This window comes from Lissotriton helveticus, chromosome 6 (genome assembly GCF_964261635.1).
Source record: "Lissotriton helveticus chromosome 6, aLisHel1.1, whole genome shotgun sequence".
Classification (NCBI taxonomy): Eukaryota; Metazoa; Chordata; class Amphibia; order Caudata; family Salamandridae; genus Lissotriton; species Lissotriton helveticus.
The window spans coordinates 8,783,445-8,804,995 of NC_136067.1; the positions used below are offsets into that span (position 1 = coordinate 8,783,445).

At 46.5% G+C, this 21,551-nt stretch overlaps 1 protein-coding gene across 1 annotated transcript in view; it reads right to left on the reverse strand.

Annotated features, from left to right (window-relative positions):
• Positions 1 to 21,551, reverse strand: part of LOC144762121 (cullin-9-like) — a 343,786-nt gene that overhangs the window by 171,981 nt on the left and 150,254 nt on the right. The window contains exons 15-17 of the mRNA XM_078647249.1: positions 20,065 to 20,292; positions 15,844 to 15,934; positions 2,825 to 2,996 (exon numbers count right to left, since the gene is read on the reverse strand). Of these exons, the coding sequence (XP_078503375.1) occupies positions 2,825 to 2,996; positions 15,844 to 15,934; positions 20,065 to 20,292 (491 nt within the window). The remainder of the gene's footprint in view (positions 1 to 2,824; positions 2,997 to 15,843; positions 15,935 to 20,064; positions 20,293 to 21,551) is intronic.

Consider the following 21,551-nt stretch of genomic DNA (forward strand, 5'->3'; position numbering starts at 1 on the left):
CTGATTGCGTCAGTGACAGGAATGTTGCACACCAAAGGAGCCCGAAGCTTCCTTCACTGATGGTGGAACTGTTTTGCCTGTGAGGCCGGGACCAGCAAGAGAGTCACTGCGCGGCTATGTCTGATTGACTCCAGGAGCAATGAGCTTATTTAACAAAGAGTCATTCTCCATCGCAGGGCATGTGCATCAAGGTCGACTGGATATCACCTGAGGAGTCTGCGGAGTGCATTCAGGAGTAGAAGCACAGGTTACAGCGACACAGTCACCGTACCTGCAGAGTCTCAGACGCGCTTCAAGATTTGTTTGGAAGCATCCAAGTCCAATTGGTCAGATCTGAAACAGCTTATTCATGCGGTCAGAAAGGTGGATAGTGGTTGCTCCCATAGGGTATAAAGGCAAGAGGTGTTAACAACAGAAAGAGTCAATCTGCCAGAGCTGAAGACTTTTAAGCCCATGGATTTAAGATTCTTAGACTCTCTTAATCCAGGTCAGTAGCCTTTGTTAAGTCCAGGAAACGACCCACATCAGTACATTAAGAGGAGAAGAGGTTATCAGCATCCAAGTCATTAACCTCTGTGCAGCCATAGCCTCTGTATGGCATACCTATAACATCTTAATCTGATCTGAAAGCTCCTGCATGCGGGCAAATCTCTGGGCCGTATGGAGATGCTTTGCTAGAGATCTGCCAGGAAAACTGGTGCAAACATGGTCTTTTATCACCCGGATAAAGTTTGTCAACTTGGAGGGTGGAAACATAGTCAAGCTCAAATCCAAGCATAGCAACAAAGAAAAGCTTAGGGCGTGGAGCTTGGATTGATGCATAATCGAGAATGGTCGAGCCGGAGATGTAAAATTGACAAACGCACAGGAGTAGACCCACCCATGGGAAGTGGCCCAGAAGTTAGTGGGGCCATCATATTTATATCCAGAAGGACCTAATGAAAAGCCTCAACCCGCCATGAGTCTGCAGATCGAGTCAAAATTCCAGCTCCATCTTATTCAGACCCGGAACAGATCCAATGAGGAGGAAGTGTTTTGGGTCTACAAATGGTCCCAGGACCAGGACAGTTTCACAGAGGAAGAAAACAATCTCTTCTTCATGTGGTGCTGTTTCTATTTTTGTAGGACAATTTATTGGTAGCTTGTTTTCTGTCAGGAGACTTACCTGAAGGGGTCAGGGGCCACTTTGGGCTGCCCCAGTGTGTCTCAGCCAAAAGCAAATTGACCTCCTGTTCTCTGATCGCCTTTGGGCGCATTCAAAAGCAGGAGTAGCAGACAGATGGTTCATGGTCAGAGCCAAGACACCACATGCAAATGTCATATGAATCTGACAGCTGTGATGGGGTTTAACACCTTCGCCGCAGGGCTAATTCCCCCGCAGCGCTGGGGGGATGCGCGCAGCGCCACGGTGCTTGTCAACTCGTCATCAGCATGCGGCCACCGTACATCATGACGAGCTCAGCTCGTCATGAGCACGCAAGGAGTTAAAGCCGGAAACCTTAGAAGACCTAACTTAGTCACTGGCGAATATTGAGGACATCAGTCAGTGAATTACTAAGCAAACTCAAGTTTCACAGAGGCGTGGAAAAAACGGGAAACAACCTTTACAACGCAACTTTTACAACGCACTACCATTACAACGAAACTTTTACAACGCAAAAACTTTTACAACGCATACCATTACAACGCATGTTTTTGCAACGCAAGTACTTTTACAACGCATACCATTACAACGTAAGTATTGGTAAGTATATAATTATATTTAATATTTTATATGTTTGGGTTTTTTTAAGGGGTATTTTTAGGGTTCAGGGTCAGTTTTCAGTTTTTGGGTAAAGGGGTATTTTTAGGATTCAGGGTCAGTTTTCAGTTTTTGGGTAAAGGGGTATTTTTAAGGTTCAGGGTCAGTTTTCAGTTTTTGGGTAAAGGGGTATTAGGGTTCAGGGTCAGTTTTCAGTTTTTGGGTAAAGGGGTATTTTTAGGGTTCAGGGTCAGTTTTCAGTTTTTGGGGTACAGTGGTATTTTTAGGGTTCAGGGTCAGTTTTGGGTTTTTGGGGTACAGGGGTATTTTTAGGGTTCAGGGACAGTTTTGGGTTTTTCGGGTACAGGGGTATTTTTAGGGTTCAGGGACAGTTTTGGGTTTTTGGGGTACAGGGGTATTTTTAGGGTTCAGGGACAGTTTTGGGTTTTTGGGGTACAGGGGTATTTTTAGGGTTCTGGGTTATTTTGGGGTTTTTTGGGGTACAGGGGTACAGGGTAAAAAATTAATTAAATTAAATTATATTAATTACAATTAATTTAAAATAAAAAAATATTATATACTTACCAATACTTACGTTGTAATGGTATGCGTTGTAAAGGTATTTGCGTTGTAAAAACATGCGTTGTAATGGTATGCGTTGTAAAAGTTTTTGCGTTGTAAAAAATTTGTTGTAACGGTATGCGTTGTAAAAGTATGCGTTGTAACGTCATACATCCGGAAAAAACAAACTGAAGCCAGTGTACCAGTCAACGGTTTATATGTCACAATATATTCACATCCTTGATGGGCAAAGGTGTGGGTGACGCCGCATAGCTTTATCTGGTGACGCTAGAGAGCTATTGCTGGGGAGAAACATTTACGCATTCAGCCTGGAGGCGATTCATAAGTTGAAGAAAAGAAAAATCTGTCAGAATGCTGCTAAGTGTGGTATCAGGACCTACTATACTTACAACTCCCACATTAGTAATACATCAAAGCCATTTTTCCCAGTACAAATTTCACTGTCCTCCCGACACCAAAAGCCCATATGCCTCCCCCTCCCTCCAGCCACCTCTCACGCACCTGATCACCACTCCTCGGTGCATATAGATGTTGATATAATGGGAACTGGTGCTGCCGTTGGACTCCCAATAGGATTTAGGATTCCTATCAGTCAGCTTGTTCGCCCGGTGGGGATTCGAGGACACTTCCACTTTTTCCCAGCATTTGTCTTCTTTTACTTCCACACTTGAGCCTGCAAGATATAAATTCAAATAAATGCACATAAATAAAGTCTACCAGAAATGAAAGGGACTACATTGTAGCTAAGACCAAACAGCAGGATTCCAGCCAAACCCTCACAAAGACCTAGAGAAACCAACTTATGCTTACGGCCACACCAACCCCTCTTGAGGCATGGGACAGGGTGTCCAGAACACAGGGCTGGGCACACAGGATTACTAAGGCGACACCACCGTGGAAAGGGAATTGGCTCAAGGAACTGAGTAAACTGAAGGTTTTCGAACAACGGGACACACTTGGGATCTGGACCACAGGGGACATCACTAATAAGGGAACCGTTGGATCTTTTTCGCCCCTCTGTGCTGAATTCACGCTTCATCCGTCCCAATTTCTCAAATATGCCTAGCTACACCACGCGAGGCTAGCGAAGGTCCTGACTGGGAGTGATCTGCCGGAATATGTGCCACTAGAGGGTTGATTACTGCAGGAGCCACTCACACTTAAGGCAGCGTCACAAACCTACAAAACGCTGAACAACAATATGCTGATAACCTTGGCAAACTCCGGAAAACGTGGGAGGGCGAGGTAAGAGCAATGGAAGATTTTGATTGGGAGGCCGCTCTGATTCACCCCAGGGAGGTGGCAATCATGGCTCGGCTGTTCCTTAATCAATATAAGATCCTTCACCGGGTGTATTATGACAGGGCCAAACTTCACCGAATTGAGCGGGCTTAAAATCCCAGGTGCCTGCGATGTCGACATGAATGGGGGGAATTCCACCACACGATATGGGGCGGCCCCAACATACAGGCCTACTGGGAAGAGATTATCCGGGAACTAAACGAAGTGTTGCAGGTCTCCCTCCCCTTGGACCCCAAATGTATTCTTCTGGGGATCCAGACCCGGGTAGGTATCGCTAGACCACAGTTACTATTTGGTGCCTTGGGTCTAGTGGTCATGAAGAGGGATATAGCAAGATACTGGGGCGTTCAAGCCCCACCGAAACTACACAAATGGAAGAGAGGAATGAGCCCATACACGGCAGTGGAGAGGGTCACACATAGGAATAGAGGGTGCCCCGGAAAGATCCTCAGAGTCTGGGGCAGTTGGAGACGACACTACGGGCTGGACTTACTGGACATGTTCACACGGGCCACAAGTGGAGAAGAAAAGATGCAGCTCCCCCCCCCCTCTATAGGGGAAATGATTATATTCTAAATATGTGGAGGTGATGGGATAATCACATTAGGTAGCAGAGGTGTAACGGTGTGTTATACTGCGATGCATATCAATCGTGTGTGTATACAAACAGACGAGATGTCTTGAATGTTGCTGTCTTATGCGTGCGAAGACGTTTGCGTTTTTATGAACCCAGAAACTAATAAAAATATTCCACAAAAAAAAGGGTATTAAGAAGAGTGGAGGCCATTTTATGATTTTGGTTAGGGGAAAGCAGTGTTACCGCTTTCAAAAGCGGTGTGCACTATGATACAAAGACCTTAGAGGTCTTACTCCATTTTATTCTTTTTCAATGAAGATTTCTCCAAATTAAAATCGTTTCAAACCATAATGTTTATTTATTGATTTTTTCACTCTTATTCATTCTTCGAAACTTTCTTTTTATGATTCTCACATCATCATAATTCACATTTTATATCCACCCGGTGACTCTGGTGGGAGGAGCACGCAAACAAAGTGAGAGAAACACTTGAGTAATAATAACAAAAAAGAGTGCCGGATGGACTATCAGTAAGGCCATTTTATGATGTCAGGAGGGCATTGGTCAAGTGGAGAACCATTCTATTTCTCCAGTGAACCTGGCTGGGGCGACCTTGTGGTTCCCACGGCAGTCTTAATCCACTGAAATCGTCTCATGCGGGTTCTTCAACAACTGAGCTTTGGTGGTCCCTGTGAGGGAGATCACTGCCTACAAACAAAGTCATTCCTTCCTACACAACTTCCAGCAAGATGTTTTCTACAGGGCTAGCTTGTACTTAGGCCCATGGAAACTGGTGGTGCAGCGGCAATTCCACTCCTCAAACTGGCTGGTGCCCAGGACCTCCTTGGCTGTCAAGTCTCAAAGGTTGAAGGATGCACTAGACAAAGGCGCTAGCACTGATCTTCCCCTTCGGTCAGGACTGGCTGATCAGGCGGGCTGCATTGTTTGAATTTCTATCAGCCCCTCCCATCTTGTTGGGGCCATGAATCTGGCACTATCGTCTCCTTGTCACACAGCCTGTAGTCCTTCCTGAGATCAGACTAGGCTGTCTAATATGAAATGAGGATAGCCTGTAAACAGGAGGACACTTCGAAGGGGATGCGGTCATAGAACAGTTAAGGAGAAGGGTGTGTTTAACTGTGTCAAAAAGAGCTCTGCCCCTTCAAGGGCCTGTCCTTCCACAAGGCGTACAGATCACGTCATTCAAGGAAGGGCTGGACTACCTCCCCCAACCCAACAGGCTTAACAGGATTGGGAAGGTGCCTGCAGGCTGATACCTCCAGCAGGACAAAACCATCCGGAAAAATGGCAACTAACATAGGTTGTCCAATTGACTCCAGCATCAAGTAGTCTGACGGCACACCGTGAACCATAAAACGCGACTGGTCAAAGGAGCTCAGTTATGAGAGACTGAAGACACCTTTACATGGGGGATGAGGCCCATAAAGATACCGGTAATCAGGCCTGCACCCTTGTTAGAGATTAAGCTGCCCCACAGTCAGTCTTCCACAGTCTGAGCAGAGAAGGTTGAAACCACCCTATTAAAGAAGGAGTGCATGTGACATCGGAGGCAGCTCAGGTACCACAAGTCAGTAAAACTGGTGTGCATATAACCATTGAGCACCGCTGCGGCAATAAACACACCAGGCGGACAATGAATGCACACAAGGCCAGGGCCGCAGAGCTTCCTAGAGTCCGGCAGAGGCCTCACTAGATCTTGGTACGTCTTTGTGAATGACAAAAATAGAATGTTATGATGACAAGCAACATGCCCTTTCCTTTTTTTGATCAATCAGGGATTTATAGAGCACACTACTCACCCGTGAGGGTCTTAAGGCGCCGTTGGTGAAGGGGGTGGGGGGGACTGCAGATCCGGTTCAGTTGAAAAGCCAGGTCTTGAGGTTCTTCCTGAAGGTGTGGAGGGTGGGGGAGCATCTGATGTTGACGGGAGCTCGTTCCAGGCCTAGGCTTCGATGTAGGACCAACAGTGTAACCCCGTAAGATGTCCAGCTTGACAGTACCGATCCCTGTTTTTACTGGTGACCTTAAGTTCTTTATTTACTTTAACTATATAACGAATACGCTACTTACCAGTATGCATCTGTTCTTGGCATGTAGGCCTGCTGACATTCATATCTATAGCATAGACCACCGCCTAGTGTTGGGTCCGGTTGATTGCACATTGTTGTCCTGGAAGAGTCTTCGAAGTATCACGAGATAGGTGGCTCCTCCCCTGGACTACAGTGCCCATGGGCATCGACTCCATCCCCAGATTGTTTTTAGCCATTGTGGCAAAGATGGAGTGTAACACCGTGAGTGATGACCATGCTAAGAGTAAGTGTAAGTGCTGCAGCCGCTACAGGCGCCGGGGAGGAGGGCGGGCGATATGAATGTTAGCAGCCCTACATGCCAAGAACAGATGCATACTGGTAAGTAGCATATTCGGTTCGAGGCATGTGGGCTGCTGAATTCATATCTATAGCATAGAATAAATAGCAGTCCCTCCATTAGCGGCGGCCGCCTGTGCCAGCTGCAGACGTTTGAAAAAGTGTCTTTAGACCAGCCTGCCCTACAGCTGCCTGCTGTTTGGAGTGCACATCTACACAGTAGTGTTTAGTAAATGTGTGTGGGGTAGACCATGTGGCTGCTCTACATATGTCTTCTAAAGGAATATTTCCAAGGAAAGCCATGGAGGCCCCCAACTTTCGGGTGGAGTGGGTCCTTGGGGGGATCGTTAAAGTGCGCTTTGCTTTTTGATAGCAAATCTGAATACACTTAACGATCCACCTGGCTATTCCTGCTTTGGAAATGGGGTTGCCTTTGTGTTGGGCTGAAAAGGCAACAAAAAGTTGTTTCGTCTTCCTAAAATCTTTGGTCCTATCAATGTAGTACATTAAAGTTCTTTTGACGTCAAGAGTGTGGAGCATTCTCTCCGCCACCGACTCTGTTTTGGAAGAACACAGGCAGCTCAATAGTTTGATTGACATGGAACTGTGAAACCACCTTTGGAAGAAATTTAGGGTTAGTGCGCAGCACCACCCGGTTAGAATGAATTTGTATGAATGGCTCTTGGATGGTTAGTGCCTGGAGTTCACTAACACATCGCAGTGACGTGATCGCTATCAGGAAAGCCACTTTCCATGTTAAGAACTGAAGCTCGCATGAATGTAGAGGCTCAAAAGGTAGACCCATCAGTCGGGTGAGGACCACATTAAGGTTCCAGTCTGGAGCTGGTGGTGTCCTGGGAGGAATGACTCGTTTGAACCCCTCTAGAAAAGCTTTAATGGCAGGCACTCTGAAAAGGGAGAGATGCTGCCTGTTTTGGAGATAAGCCGCTATGGCAGATAAATGTATTCGAATGGAAGCATATGCCAGATTGCATTTGTAAAGATGTAACAGATAACAAATGATGTTGTGCGTAGACGCGTCAAGCGGGTCTATGTTGTGGTCTGCACAATAAATGACAAACCGCTTCCATTTTGCCGCATAGCATGCTCTGGTGGTGGGCTTTCTTGCCTCTCGTATGATATCCATGCAGTCGGGAGGCAAGTTGAGGTAGCCAAATTCTAAGACCTCAGGAGCCAGATCGCCAGGTTGAGCTGTTGCGGATCTGGGTGCTGAATGTCTCGATGGCTCTGCGTCAAAAGCCTGGGAGTGAGGCGCAGCCTTTGATGCAGTACCACGGAAAGTTCTAGAAACGTGGTGTACCATGGTTGGCGTGCCCACGTCGGAGCAACCAGGATGAGCGTCATCGAGTGTTGCTTTAGCTTTCGTGCCACCAGCGGTATTAGAGGTGCTGGGGGAAAAGCGTACGCAAATATGCCTGACCAGTTCATCCATATCGCATTGCCTTGCGACTGTGGGTGCGGGAACCTGGCGGCAAAGCTTTGGCATTTGGCGTTTTCCCTCGTGGCGAACAGGTCTATCTGCGGATGACCCCACCGCTGGAAGTATGGGTGGAGTACTGATGGATGTATCTCCCACTCGTGCATTTGGTGGCTGTACCTGCTGAGCAGATCCGCCATCTGGTTGTCCTTGCCCGGGAGGTGTTCCGCCATGAGGAAGATGTTCCACTGAATGGCCCACCTCCACATGTTCTGAGCCAGATGAGAAAACTGTGGAGAGTGTGTACCCCCCTGCTTTTGAATGTAGTACATGGCTGTCATGTTGTCCGTCCGGATCAACCCGACTTTGTTGCACAGATGTACTTTGAATGCCTTCAGCGCCATGAAGATTGCCATCAGCTCTAGGAGGTTGATGTGCATCTTCTTTTGCTGCGCTGTCCATAGTCCCTGCACTGAGTAATGGAGTACATGAGCTCCCCAACCATGGAGAGAAGCGCCCGTCGTTAGGATGATCTGTGGAACAGGCTCCTGGAACGGTCGGCCTTTGCAAAGGTTGTGTGGATTCCACCAATGCAGAGAGTTGTATGCACGACCGGTTACCAACACTAGGTCCTTCAACTGTCCGTGAGCCTGATTCCACTGACGTGCTAAGCACTCCTGAAGCGGATGCATATGTAGTCTCGCATGCGGGACTATGAAGATGCAGGAGGCCATCATGCCTATCAACTGCATGAACACTCGTGCCGGAAGCGAGTGTTGCGGTCTGAATTTCTGTATCAGCAATTGAATGCTGTTGATCCTCACTGAATTTGGCTGTGCTGTGGCTGCCAGAGTGTTTATTGTTGCGCCCAGATACTGCCGTACGTGGGCGGGCTGAAGGTGTGACTTTGGATAATTTAGTGAGCATCCCAGATCGTGAAGAAGGTGAATGGTGTGGGACATGTTGGCGGCGCACTGCTGGGCCGACTTTGCTTGGATAAGCCAGTCGTCCAGATAAGGGTAGACATGAACGTTTTGTCTCCTGAGGTGCGCAGCCACTGTCGCCAGACATTTCGTGAACACCCTGGGCGCCGTGGTCACTCCGAAGGGGAGGACCTTAAATTGATAATGCTGATTCTGAATGGTGAATCTGAGGTATTTTCTGTGTGACGGGTGGAGCGGAATGTGAAAATATGCATTCTTTAGATCTAATGTTGCGAGGAAATCTCCCTGATTGAGCAACGGAAGAACCTGCTGCAGTGTGAGCATATAAAAGTGTTCTGATAGAATGTACTGGTTTAGGGGCCTGAGGTCCAGTATGGGTCTGAGGGACCCGTCCTTTTTCTGGATTAAGAAGTACAGGGAGTACACTTCCGAGCCTCTTTCTTCCACCGGCACGAGCTCGATTGCCCCTTTTTGCAGCATGACGAGTACCTCCTGCAGCAATAAGTGCAAATGCTCTGTGGACATAGGACGGTGTTTTGGGGGTATGTTGGGTGGAGTGGATGTTAACTCCAGACAATAACCGTACTGGATAAGCTTTATGACCCACCTGTCTGTGGTGATGGATTTCCAGACCGGCAGGAACTGTTGGAGTCTCCCCCCGACCGGTGTTGTATGGTCGGGGGGCAGTGACAAGGCGTCACTGTTTGTTGGCGGCGGAGGATCGGGAGCTGTTGTTTCCACGACCTCTGCCCTTGGCGCTGTTTCCGCGATAGCCACCTCTACTTTGTTTGGTGTACGTGGTTTGCGCGCCACCCTTATTGTACTGTGTTTGCTGGGACAGCTGGCCTCTGGAAACTCCTCTATTGCCTGAGCGACGAAAAGAACCACCCCTGAACTGCTGCGACTGGAGAGCCCCATAGACTTCGCAGTTTCAGTGTCCTTTTTGATTTTTTCTAAGGTGGTGTCTACCTCAGGTCCAAATAAGTGATCAGGGTTTACAGGCTGATTTAGGATGGTGGTTTGTATCTCTGGCTTGAACCCGGAGATTTTGAGCCAGGCCTGTCGCCGCAACATTACACTGGTGTTAATGGCCCTGGCCGCTGTGTCTGCTGCGTCCAGTGCACACTTAATAGAAGCATTTGAGATGAGCTTTCCTTCCTGTATGAGCATCTCTGCTGCCTCCTTATATTCATCTGGCAAGTGTTGTAACAGGGTCTCAAGTGTATCATAGTGTGCCCTGTCATATCTGGCCAAGAGTGCCTGCGTGTTAGAAATACGCCAGATATTGGCCGCCTGAGCCGCCACCCTCTTCCCTGATGCTTCTAGCACTTTAGATTCCTTGTCAGGGGGAGGAACATCACCAGTAGTTTGTGAGTTTGCCCTCTTCCGGGCATTGGAAACAACCAGAGTGTCCAACGGCAACTGTCCTTGATGTAGGTAGGGTCCCCAGGCGCCGGTTTGTACTTCTTCTCAATTCTGGGGTTTATAACCCTGGCCCTTGTGGGTTCCTTAAAAATGTCTCCAGCATGTTTTAAGACACCCTTTAGCATCGGCAGAGTCTTGACAGTCCTCTCAGAGGTGGAAAAGGTGTCAAACAAAAAATCCACTTCAATAGGGTCAGCATGGAGCTGAATATCATGATTTTTGGCTGCCCTTTCAATAAGCGCATTAAACGCCGCCGAGTCTTCAGTAGGCGATGTTTTTACGGTATACACCTGACTGTCCGGGGCAGTTTGTGGATCTCCTGGGTCATTAGCATCTGCCCAGGGTTCATGGTGATCTTCAGGATCAGTGTCTACAGGGTAGTTGTACTCATCATAGTCACCTTCCCCAGTCTCCACATCCCAGTAAGTGGGCGAGATAGCTCCACGTGGCCAGGACACTGCTCCTATCAGTTCGACAAGAACGGGTGAAGCCGTGGAATCCTTCTTCTTCTTCTTTAATGGAATTTTGTAGGACTCCATAGGCTGTGCCGGGGCGATCTTTCGTTTGTAAATAGAAAGATTACCCGTGTCGGCGTCGATGAATTGTTCCGACGGCTCCTCAAGCGGGGGTTGTCAATGCTTTGTGCCCACAACCCCAGGTGTAGGCTACGGCCCCGTGGACACCTTCATGGACGCTTCGACGGCCGTCTTAGGGGCGAAGGCCTTCGGCACCACCTTTGGTGGCAGCGTAAACTGAATGGGAGCCGGCGACTTTTGAGGTTTGGTGGCAGGCTTCGGCGTGGAAGTATCTTTCGGACCGAGAGGTGAAGCCTTCTCCTTAATGTGTTTCAACGATTCCGACACCTGCTTCGAGAAGGAGGCGGACGGCTGCGTCGACTCGACTGGTTCCTTCGAGCCACTGCCAGGCGCGGACTCGAGGCTTGCATTGCTTTTGGGCTTGTGTGGCGACGTGCAGGATCGATAACCTTTGGAGCTCAGAGTCCTTTTTCTGTGTCGACGGTCTTCGGCGCCAATTTCTTCGGGTCGACGACCTTGACCAGTGTTTTCGGTGTCCCAGTTTTCAGGTCGACACCCTTTAGCGACCTCACCGGGTCGATAACACTTTTAAGCTTCGTCGGCGCCGATAGGTCAGAGTACTTCGAGCCGACCAAAGCAACACGCATTTTCGGTTTCGATGTTGCCTCAAGTGCTTTCGGTTGCGTAGACACCAATGCTTTCTCTTTCGGTTTCGTTTTCACAACCAGTGGCTCCTTAGAAGTGTCCGAAGCCGGGCCTGTAGGCGAGGCTGTAGAACCCAGTGTAAGATCTTGGGTAAGGCCATGTGGCGATCCCTCGACCTGAGCCTTATGAAGCGGTTCGACGGTTGGGCATAGCTCCTTGCTCGAGCTATCTTCCATGGCCCCATAGGCCCCATCGTCGTCTCCTACCTCGTTGACAACTTCTTCAGTATCGAGCATTTCAACATCAGCGTCGTAGCTGGAGTCGATCTCCGCTGCTGGATCGGACATCGGCTCCTGAACTTCCTGCTTGTCTGCCTCATCTTCCTCTGTATCGAAAATGTTCACCGGTCAGGTGCCGTCTGCTGGGCCTGCTTGCGCGCTGAAGTCGAATCGTCTTCTTGGAGCGGAAACGAGAACAAGCCATACAGTTGGCTTCATCGTGATCCGGCGACAGGCACTTGTTGCACACCGGATGGCCGTCGATGTGAGGATACTTCGAGTTGCATACGGGGCACCTCTTGAACAGGCTCCGTTCCATGATGGTTTGTCGAATAAGGCCTCTGGCATCGACCGGGCCTTCAGTGCCAAAGAGCCACGCGACTCCTCTGGATGTCCGACTCGGGAACTGAGCTGGAACAGAACTGGGCACCGAGCGCAAGACAATACCGACGATATAGTAAAGGCCTTTTGGCCAAAAAGAAAGTATTCTATTGATTCCGAACTTGAGTGATCAAATATGCATCCGAACCCAATGGCGGAAAAAAACAATCTGGGGATGGAGTCGATGCCCATGCGCACTGTAATCCAGGGGAGGAGTCACCTATTTCGTGATACTTCGAAGACTCTTCCAGGACAACAATGTGCAATCATCCGGACCCAACACTAGGCGGCGATCTATGCACAAGAGATGAATTCAGCAGCCCACATGCCTCAAACATATATATATATATCTGCAAGGGTGATTTATTTTTATACAAGGACGCGGAACTTGTAATAGCAAGTCTGCAGGGGGGGAAAGCCCCTGGGCTAGATGGAATCCCCTCAGACATTTTTAAACACGATAAGGCCCAGTGGGCAAAATACGCGACCTTGTTGGGAAATGGCTTAGCGAAAGGGGCAAAAATCCCAAATATATGGAAGGGGGCAATAATAATACCGATCTTTAAGAAAGGCGATCGGTCACTCCCGGCAAATTATAGACCAATAAGTTTGTTGGCCACCATGCAAAAAGTGGTGGGGAAGATGTTGGTTGACAAACTTATGGCCTGGGTAGATGACAACAATGCTTTATCCCCCTTCCAGGCAGGATTCAGACGTGCAACTAGCACGGTTGACCAAATTTTTCGCTTCACCATGCTGCGGTGGGGGACTGTACTCCTGGGCAAAGGCAGGCTCTATGTAGCATTTGTAGATCTCAGGGCCGCCTTTGACCTGGTGCCAAGGCGCACGCTGTGGGAGGTTCTGTACAAAATAGGGGTCCCACCTGATTTGCTCACGCTGATAATGCGTCTGCATGAAAGCAATTATGCAAAGGTCCAGTGGGGGAGGAATGGGGAATCCACCACCAACTTCCCAGTTGAGCGGGGGGTCCGGCAGGGATGTGCTATGGCACCCCTGCTGTTCTCCCTGTTCATTAATGGCATCGTAGACAGGATATTGGACGTAATGGTTGACGCACCTTCGTTAGCGGGCATCAGAGTTCCAATTCTGATGTTCGCTGACGACACTTTGATCGTGTCTAAAACCCCGTCGGGTCTCCAGCGAGCCTTGAACATTTTTGACTCATTTTGTAAAGAACGGGGTCTCGAGGTCAATGTAAATAAAACCAAGTTGATGGCCTTTGGGCAAAAGCGTCAATCTCGACCCAATGTATTTTTGAACAATATCAATCTAGAGTTGGTAGATGTTTTTACATACCTTGGGGTCGAGATATCAAGTAAACTCGGTTGGTCAAGACACATAGAGAAGGCGGTGTTGAAACACCAGCAGATTTCTGGAGCACTCAGGGTCGAGCAAGTAAAATCCAAAACCAGGCCTATAAAACCTGTTCTCATGGTTTATGACGCAAAAGCCCTGGGCGCAACCCTTTATGGGGCTGAAGTCTGGGGCTTTGAGAGTCTTACTACCCTCCAAAGATCTGAGAACAGGTTTGTGAGAGGGATAACTAGTCTCCCTCAAAGTACCCCACTGATACCGCTTGGTTTAGATTTAGGTAGAAGATCGCTTAGTGACCGTGCCCGTCTGAGGCCTATCCTTTATTGGAGACGGCTATGGACTACGGTGGAAATAAGACACTACGCTGAGGGGTTCTTAGCATTAGCCAAACTAGATGTTTTCCATAAAATTATATGGTTAAAAATGCTAAGGGATGTCCTTGCAGAGCTTGGGCTCTCCAAATTGTGGGAAAACCCCCTCGGGGAAGTATTCCCTAGTAAATCCAGTATTAAAGAACTATATTGGAACCACATTGATCAAAAAATTTGGAGGAGCGTAACCTCGGAATCCATGGGGGGTAGATTCTTGGAAATGAAACAAAAACCATCCTTAGAAAAGTATTGGGACTGTATAACTGTTCCAACAGATAGGAAATTATTTTTCCAGCTAAGGGCAGGCTCTCTCCCCCTGAGGTGTATGACGTCCAGGTGGAAAACTGGAGGTAGTGCGTGTTGTCCGTCATGTGGGGCCCCCAATGAAAGCATCGCACATTTTCTTTTTTCGTGTGTGGCTTATGTAAACCCAAGGAAATCCTGGTTAGCTCCAGTTTGTAGGAACCTCGGTGTCCTAAGTGGTGTTGAGGGGCTGAGAATTATTTGCTCCTCCACTGAAATGTCCATCGTACTCGGAACTGCCAAATACCTGGGGTGGGCATGGTCCTTAAGGAGGAGGGCTCTATCCACTAATGTGTTCTGAATTCTACATTTTCCCATTTTCCCATGTATGACTTCTTCTTGCAGACAGCAATTAGGAGATATATATGAATTTTAACTTTAAAATGCGGTTAACACGTATGGTATGAGTTTTTATTGCATAAACTCGGGAATGGTCCGTAACGCGGAGGTTTCTGTATTGTAACATGCATTTAGTTTCCGCATATTATGAAAAAGCTTATTTTAGCTTCAATTGATAAACAATTTTTATGCTTGTGTATTATGTATTTTTAACTACAAATTAATTGTTATAGAACGTTTGATGTTTTTAAGAAATGTATGCAATTTATATGTGTTTGCTTTTATGAGTGTATAACTCGAATAAAGCTTTTTCTACATATATATATACACACACACACAAATATCCACTTGAAAAAAGGGGACGACGCTGCTGTGTGGGGGCATATATATTCTTTATTTGCCATTCTACATCGAACGTGTTTCGGCTGTAACCAGCCTTGTTCACCAATAACGGGGCAACATTTACTTTCACATTTAAACACATACCATGTGACTAATGTGTAAAAGTGAAAACAGATTAACTCCATGCTGTATAAATATATATGAGGCAATTTGTTTCAATTTAAATAAACTTCTGTAAATTACAGGGTACAGTTAAAAGGTCAAGTCACAAAGCATTACAAGAAACTGAAACATGACATGAAGGAAAATGCAAATATAAAACAAAAAGCATTCTCCTCAGTGTCCCCTCGATTGCCTCCCACGTGCACCAATGTGAAGGCTTCTCCAACGAGTATCTCGTGAGCTACATTGTAGCTCTCCAACTCAGAGTAAGTAGCTTCCCTGAATGCAGCCGCACCTACTAAACAACAAGGTTTTGCTTGGTTGAAATTATATTTGTATACCAAAATTGAAAAGCGGGTATTCGAGACAGAAGTATATGTATTTTAAGAACTGATATGCTCATGTTTGGAGAAAAAAAGGCTGTATTTCCCAAAAACATTTAAAGCTGATATTTAGTGATAAATAATGCAAAGTTATGGGGACTTATTCCTAACATTATGACCCAGGTGCCAGAGGCACTGCAACTATGGCTGTTTTGCATTAAACCTATTGAGGGGGCCTGTTAGATTACAGAAGGAAGGGCTTTAGCCATTTAGGGCGGTGAAGGACTGGATTTCCTAGCAGGGGCATGAGATCACCTCAGGAAGAAATCAAAGGCAGAGTTTAGGGAAGGAATTGATTTGTTAATTAAGAACAGATTGTGAACCATGGTTTGGGAGAAATGCACTATTGCAAGCACTAAGTAAAGAACTAACCTTGGCAGAGATTCCTCAGAAAAACATCAAAAAATGGGATATTGATTGGCAGGTGGTTGCGCCGATGTTCCTCAATCTGCCCCAAAACCATCTGGAAATAGAGACAACAAGGCATGAAACAGCGAGGTACGGTGAGGCCTCAAACAGGAAAGACTAACGCTGCATGTGGTGTACGGTCAGCGCTAGACGTAAGGTTATCACATATCATGCGACTCAAAGCACATCTTAGCACGGGTGAACGGACACTCCCATTATTTTGTTTTCGTAGCTAGAAGCGTTAGGTATAAGTTTCTGGAGGCCTGCAGCACTACCACCAAATATTCTATAATATTCTACAAACGTAACAATATGTCCGACATCCATCCATTAACCAACAGAAATAGTGCTCCCCACACTCAGGACAGTTAGAGAATGCAGATCTTGCGGTTGCACTGGGAAAGGAGGACGTAGCCACATCATGGGGCAATGAATAATCTGTTTCAGAAAAAACAAGTGACTTACCTTCAGTAACAATCTTTCAGGTGGATGCTCTATGTAACCACAGATTCCTCACCTTTTGAATACTCGCAGACACCAGACTGGGTCTGGAAATTTGCATAGCAGTTGTTACTGTGCACCAGCAGTTGTTACTGTGCACAGCAGTTGTTACTGTGCACCAGCAGTTGTTACTGTGCACCAGCAGTTGTTACTGTGCACAGCAGTTGTTACTGTGCACCAGCAGTTGGAGACATTGGGCTCCACGGTGACCTTGCGTCACCTTTGGAAGTGACTGAGCGGAGTCACAGTTATACCTCACCCCTGCACACTGAGCTCTTCTGCGCTCCCAGAAGAGGATCACCCATGTCAGACTGGAGAGGACAGTGTGCCAAACCTCACTTGCTCTTTTCAGAAGGGCAGAGGTCCGGGGAGGAGGACAGCAGTGAGACATCTGTGGGAAGCATATCCACGAGAAGGATAGTTATACAGGCAAATAACTTTTTCTTTGGATGGATACCTATAAATGCAGATTCTTCATCTAACAAAGTGTGCACTAGCATTAACTCCCAAAAGACATAGGGTCTGAGGAGTGGAATCACACTAAAAAGTCCTGCAGGACCTAGTGAGCGAAAGGGCCTCCTTGCAGACTTGACGGTCAGACGGTAGTAGGGCTTGGTGACCCATAGTCAATGTAAATTTCTCATACCCTCTCAAAATGCCCCCACAGTTTGATAGGTCAGTCTCTAGTCTACAGCTGAACTGGGGAATGTTTTGAAAACAAAACCGTTTTTACTTCTGGCTTTTTTTTAATAGACCCCTGGTTCTTTTTGCTAGGAGATTTGTCCTGCAAGATACATTCCTCACGTTTTTGCTGGGTTTTCTCTTACAACACTGTATACTTTATTTAAAAAGCAAGTCACCTGACATGTTAATTTAGATCATGTGCAGTTCAGTATATGAACTGCCCTTGTATTGGTTTCATATAGCAAGCTGGGGCAGGGTAATTCACCCTTGACCTCAACTGTTAGTTTATGGTGTCCTTAAGGAGTGTCTGCCACTGTTTTATGAGCCTGTATAACAAATTGAGTCTTGGGCTTGGTGGAAGATAATACTGCCCAGCAAACCAGTATTGAAGTGGACTTTCGAGTTGCTGCAGATTCTTTCTTTGGGAGGCTTAGATAGACTTCTCTGGTGCAGTAAAGATTCAAGCTTAGTGATTTATTTCACATGCAGCTGCAAAGGGCACTTCATTCCCTAATAATGCTTCTGAATTTGAATTTGAATTTAAAAAATGTATATAGCGCATCATACACCATTACGGTTTCTTGGCGCTTTGGCGGCAAACAATAAAACAGGGCTGGGCCATTAGAGGGGAAAAGCCTGAGCAAACAAAAAGGTTTTCAGGCCCTTGCGGAAGAGGGAGTATTGTTTTAAAGCTCGAAGGTGGTCAGGCAGGGAGTTCCAAAATACCGGGGCTAGTACAGAAAAGTTGGAACCTCCCCATTTTTTCCTGATGAAACGAGGGACTAGCAATAGGGACCGATCAGACGACCGGAGATGTCTGACGGGAACATAGTTAGTTAAAAGGGAAGAAATGAAGGCCGGGGCCGTTCCCTGTCGTGCCTGAAATACCATGCACCCCATTTTAAAAAGCGAACGTTGCCGAACAGGCAACCAGTGCAGTTCCTTCAACAAAGGTGTAGAATGATGGAACCGGGGAAGGCCATAAACCAGCCGGGATGCTTGGTTCTGCACAAGCTGGAGTTTGCGTAAGCTATATGCCGGAATGCCGTTGTAAAGGGCATTGGCATAGTCTAGCCGGGAGATGACCAGGGCAGACATAATGAGTTTAAGTGCCAGGGGGGAAAAAAACGGGAAACAATACGAATAGTTCTAAGCAGAAGAAACAACAGCACCAACCTGTGCTTCTAGGACTGACTGTGTAATGTTGGTAAGACTTCTACAGCATAGGTCTAAGTGTGCCTCCCCACCCACCCCAATCTTGCCGTTATGTATCATGTCACAGATCCAAATGAAAACCGTACACACTTTCAGAGATGATGTTTTGATCTAAGTGGGGCTGAAATCTGAAGACTATGTGGGGCTGAAATCTGAAGACCCGTCCCTTTGGAAAATAGGAATTGTCTCCTACCCTTCACAGGACAGCTAGAAATGTCATGCTTTCCTGAGCAGGACACCCTAATCTAAACATAATCACAGATCACATCCATATCCACCCTTGCCTATTGCATGAATCTTAAATGCATTGTGGGTAGCAGCTTGGTTCTAGCCGATATGTGACTGCGTTTTATATTGTTTGTAAATACCTTATGCAAAAATGTTATCCTGTAAATATGTAATACTGACTTACACATTACCTTGGTGTATATTATATTGGGAATTTCTGATTCGAATATGCAACCTTTGTTGACACTGTTCTCCCAAATGGAAGCTTCAATGTATTGAATGTCTAAAACGCACGGTCTACAACCTAATTTACACTTTTGCCTGTCTATCTTATTGATTCAGTAAAGAGGTAAGGCAAGTGGATTTTTTTGCAGGACAAGTAGATTTCTATACAATTTTGTCCCTTGGACAAGTAGATTTTTTAAACAATTCCACACCCCTGTTCTATACATCTTAGTTAAGGGATCGAAACGTCGACACTAATGTACCATATGCCTTAAAAATTTGGAATGTTTTGCGCAATGGTACTGATATGCAATCAAGTCTGTCTACTGACTACTAGGAAACAGACCCCTTTTCTTTTTGCCTGAATTTCCTTTTTCCTATTGTTGTTGTTGTTGTTGTTTTTCCAGTTTGCGTGGTCACAGGTTGTGCCCACTTACTGATAATAATTTTGTTGTCTCCTACATTGATTAAATAAACTCTGTCCGGTTGGACAAAGAGCATACTGTCTATTTAGTGTATGTTAATTTGATCACCAATATTAGTTTCTAGGGACCCCTGTCGTTAATAACAATTACTTGCCCAAGGTCCCTAGTTTATTGCCTTTGGGTTCCCTTGTCCTTATAAAAAATTGTTGTGACTATGTCATAGCTTTCCTGTGTTACCGTGGGACTCCCAGCTCAACGATAGAGGTGATTCAAGCACGTGAATCTATTAAAGATCCGATACTGCAGACCCATATTATCCAATCAGATATAGGCCACCTCATAGCCATCCTCACGGACATGAACTACACAGTCACTATATTGGTTGCCAAATGTCACAAGCGAGCGATTGACAAATCAATAAAATAATACAGAAGGAAAGGCAAACAAAAACAAATTTGTTGCTAAACCTTTCTTATGTGCAAAATCTGTGTTTCAAGTGTGTAGTTCTTCAAGCTCCTGTTTAGCTACGAAAGTGGCTTAGTTTATTGCCTACACCAATCACATAGAGGCACAAAATTGGGAAAAAAGCTAATTCCTGATCAGCGCAGTACACAATCAACCACTCACCTCATTATGAGCTACCCCTGACCAGTTCAGAAAAGCATTAAAGGGGAACCAGCGCATCCTAGGCTCAGCTCACACGTGGAGTCACCCCTCGCTCTATCCGAGTGTGAAGCGTCCCAAGCTCTCACCTGGACGCAACCGGCCAGGATGCTCGTGCTGTGTCACCCCTCGCTCTACCTGAGTGTGACGCGTCCCAGGCTCTCACCTGGATGCAGTCGGCCAGGATGCTCGTGCTGTGTCACCCCTCGCTCTACACAGAGTGTGAAGCGTCCCAGGCTCTCACCTGGATGCAGCCGGCCAAGATGCTCGTGGTCATCTTCTTGTAGAGGCTCGCATACTTTTCACAGTCGGTCACCACATCCTTCAGCTCCGTCACGAGGAGCAAATTGGAGCTGTGTTTGTCTAAGGCTTTGGAGAGGGCCTCCCTGGTGCCAAGCCGGCACATGACCACCGCACAGTCTTTGTTTGTTGTGGCCAGCCGGTGCAAGAACCGGATGAATTCTTGAACGACCTGCAGACATGATAAAAGCATTATTGAAGTTTGCACTTAAACTCTCATTAGAATAATTATCTATAGTATCAGCTAAGGAAACAGTCTATTATGCAGATAATGTCAAACATTTAAAGAACGCTGGAAGCAAACAGAGTTTAAATGGTTTAATAACTGTAGACTTAGTTCTCGATCATGAGCATCTTCATTAAAATCATTAAATTACAGAGCTTTGTGGAAGATCCCAGAAACACCTATTTAATCAAGAAACCGTGGTCCCAGAAGGTGTTGGCACCTTCGGTGTTGTGCCTTTCTCATAGCTTCTACTTAGCTGTAAATGACTGGTGGTATTTGCTGTCTCAGGTGTATCTGAACTTTTAACTCCTTCCACTTCCTTGGCTTCGCTTCCAAATAGACTCACGTGGCGCTGTGGTACCGATGAACTTGAGAAATGTGTTAAAGGGCAGTAGAAAATGAGAAATACTGACTGCCCCAGAAATCCAAGAAAAGATCCCACTGTACCCTCCTCTCCAGGGACGAGAGTCTGCTCACTGTCTCCTAGACTGGAAGATGCAAACACAGGATCTTTATTCCAGGACACCTCTACAGGAGATAGCATAACACCCCTACTGTTACATCGTGGAGGGACGGTCAAAAATAAGCTTGGGGAGGCTTTTCCGGTCTACATTTGGTGGCTTTTACTTAAACGTTTAAAGTTCTATACACAGGGAATGCAACAAGATCTTATAACTAAAGGTTTCTTCCAATCAGTATTACTCTTCTAAGTAACATATAGTCTCTCCGTCTTGGGATTGCAGCCTCCAGAAGACACAATCGTTGGTCATTTCTCTCCTTTTTCCCTCACCAGCTTCTGAGAAATGGTTGCCACGAGTGTCCCTCAAGGGACAGAAGAATATTCAGGTAAGTGAAAATATAACATACTAGCAGGGAGAGATATCCTGCCCTCTATAGAACCATGCTCCCCCTTTCTGTCTTGAGCGTGTTCGTCCTCCGCTTATTAAGTGAGCTCCCGTCACCAGTACCTAGTTCTTGATGACGCTTGTGAAGTGTAGACCTCCTCAGTGGACTAGGACCCAAAATGTACTCCCTTGTGTTACTATCCTGCCATGGGTTGCACCTGATCAGGGTTAAATAGTTAAACATCTATTTGCAAAGGGACTGTTCCCATGAGGCACAGGGTCAAGACTGATTTGCATATGGCTGGGTCTAAACTGGGGTGGCATGGTAAGCAAAACAATGGATTTAACCCAGATCACTTG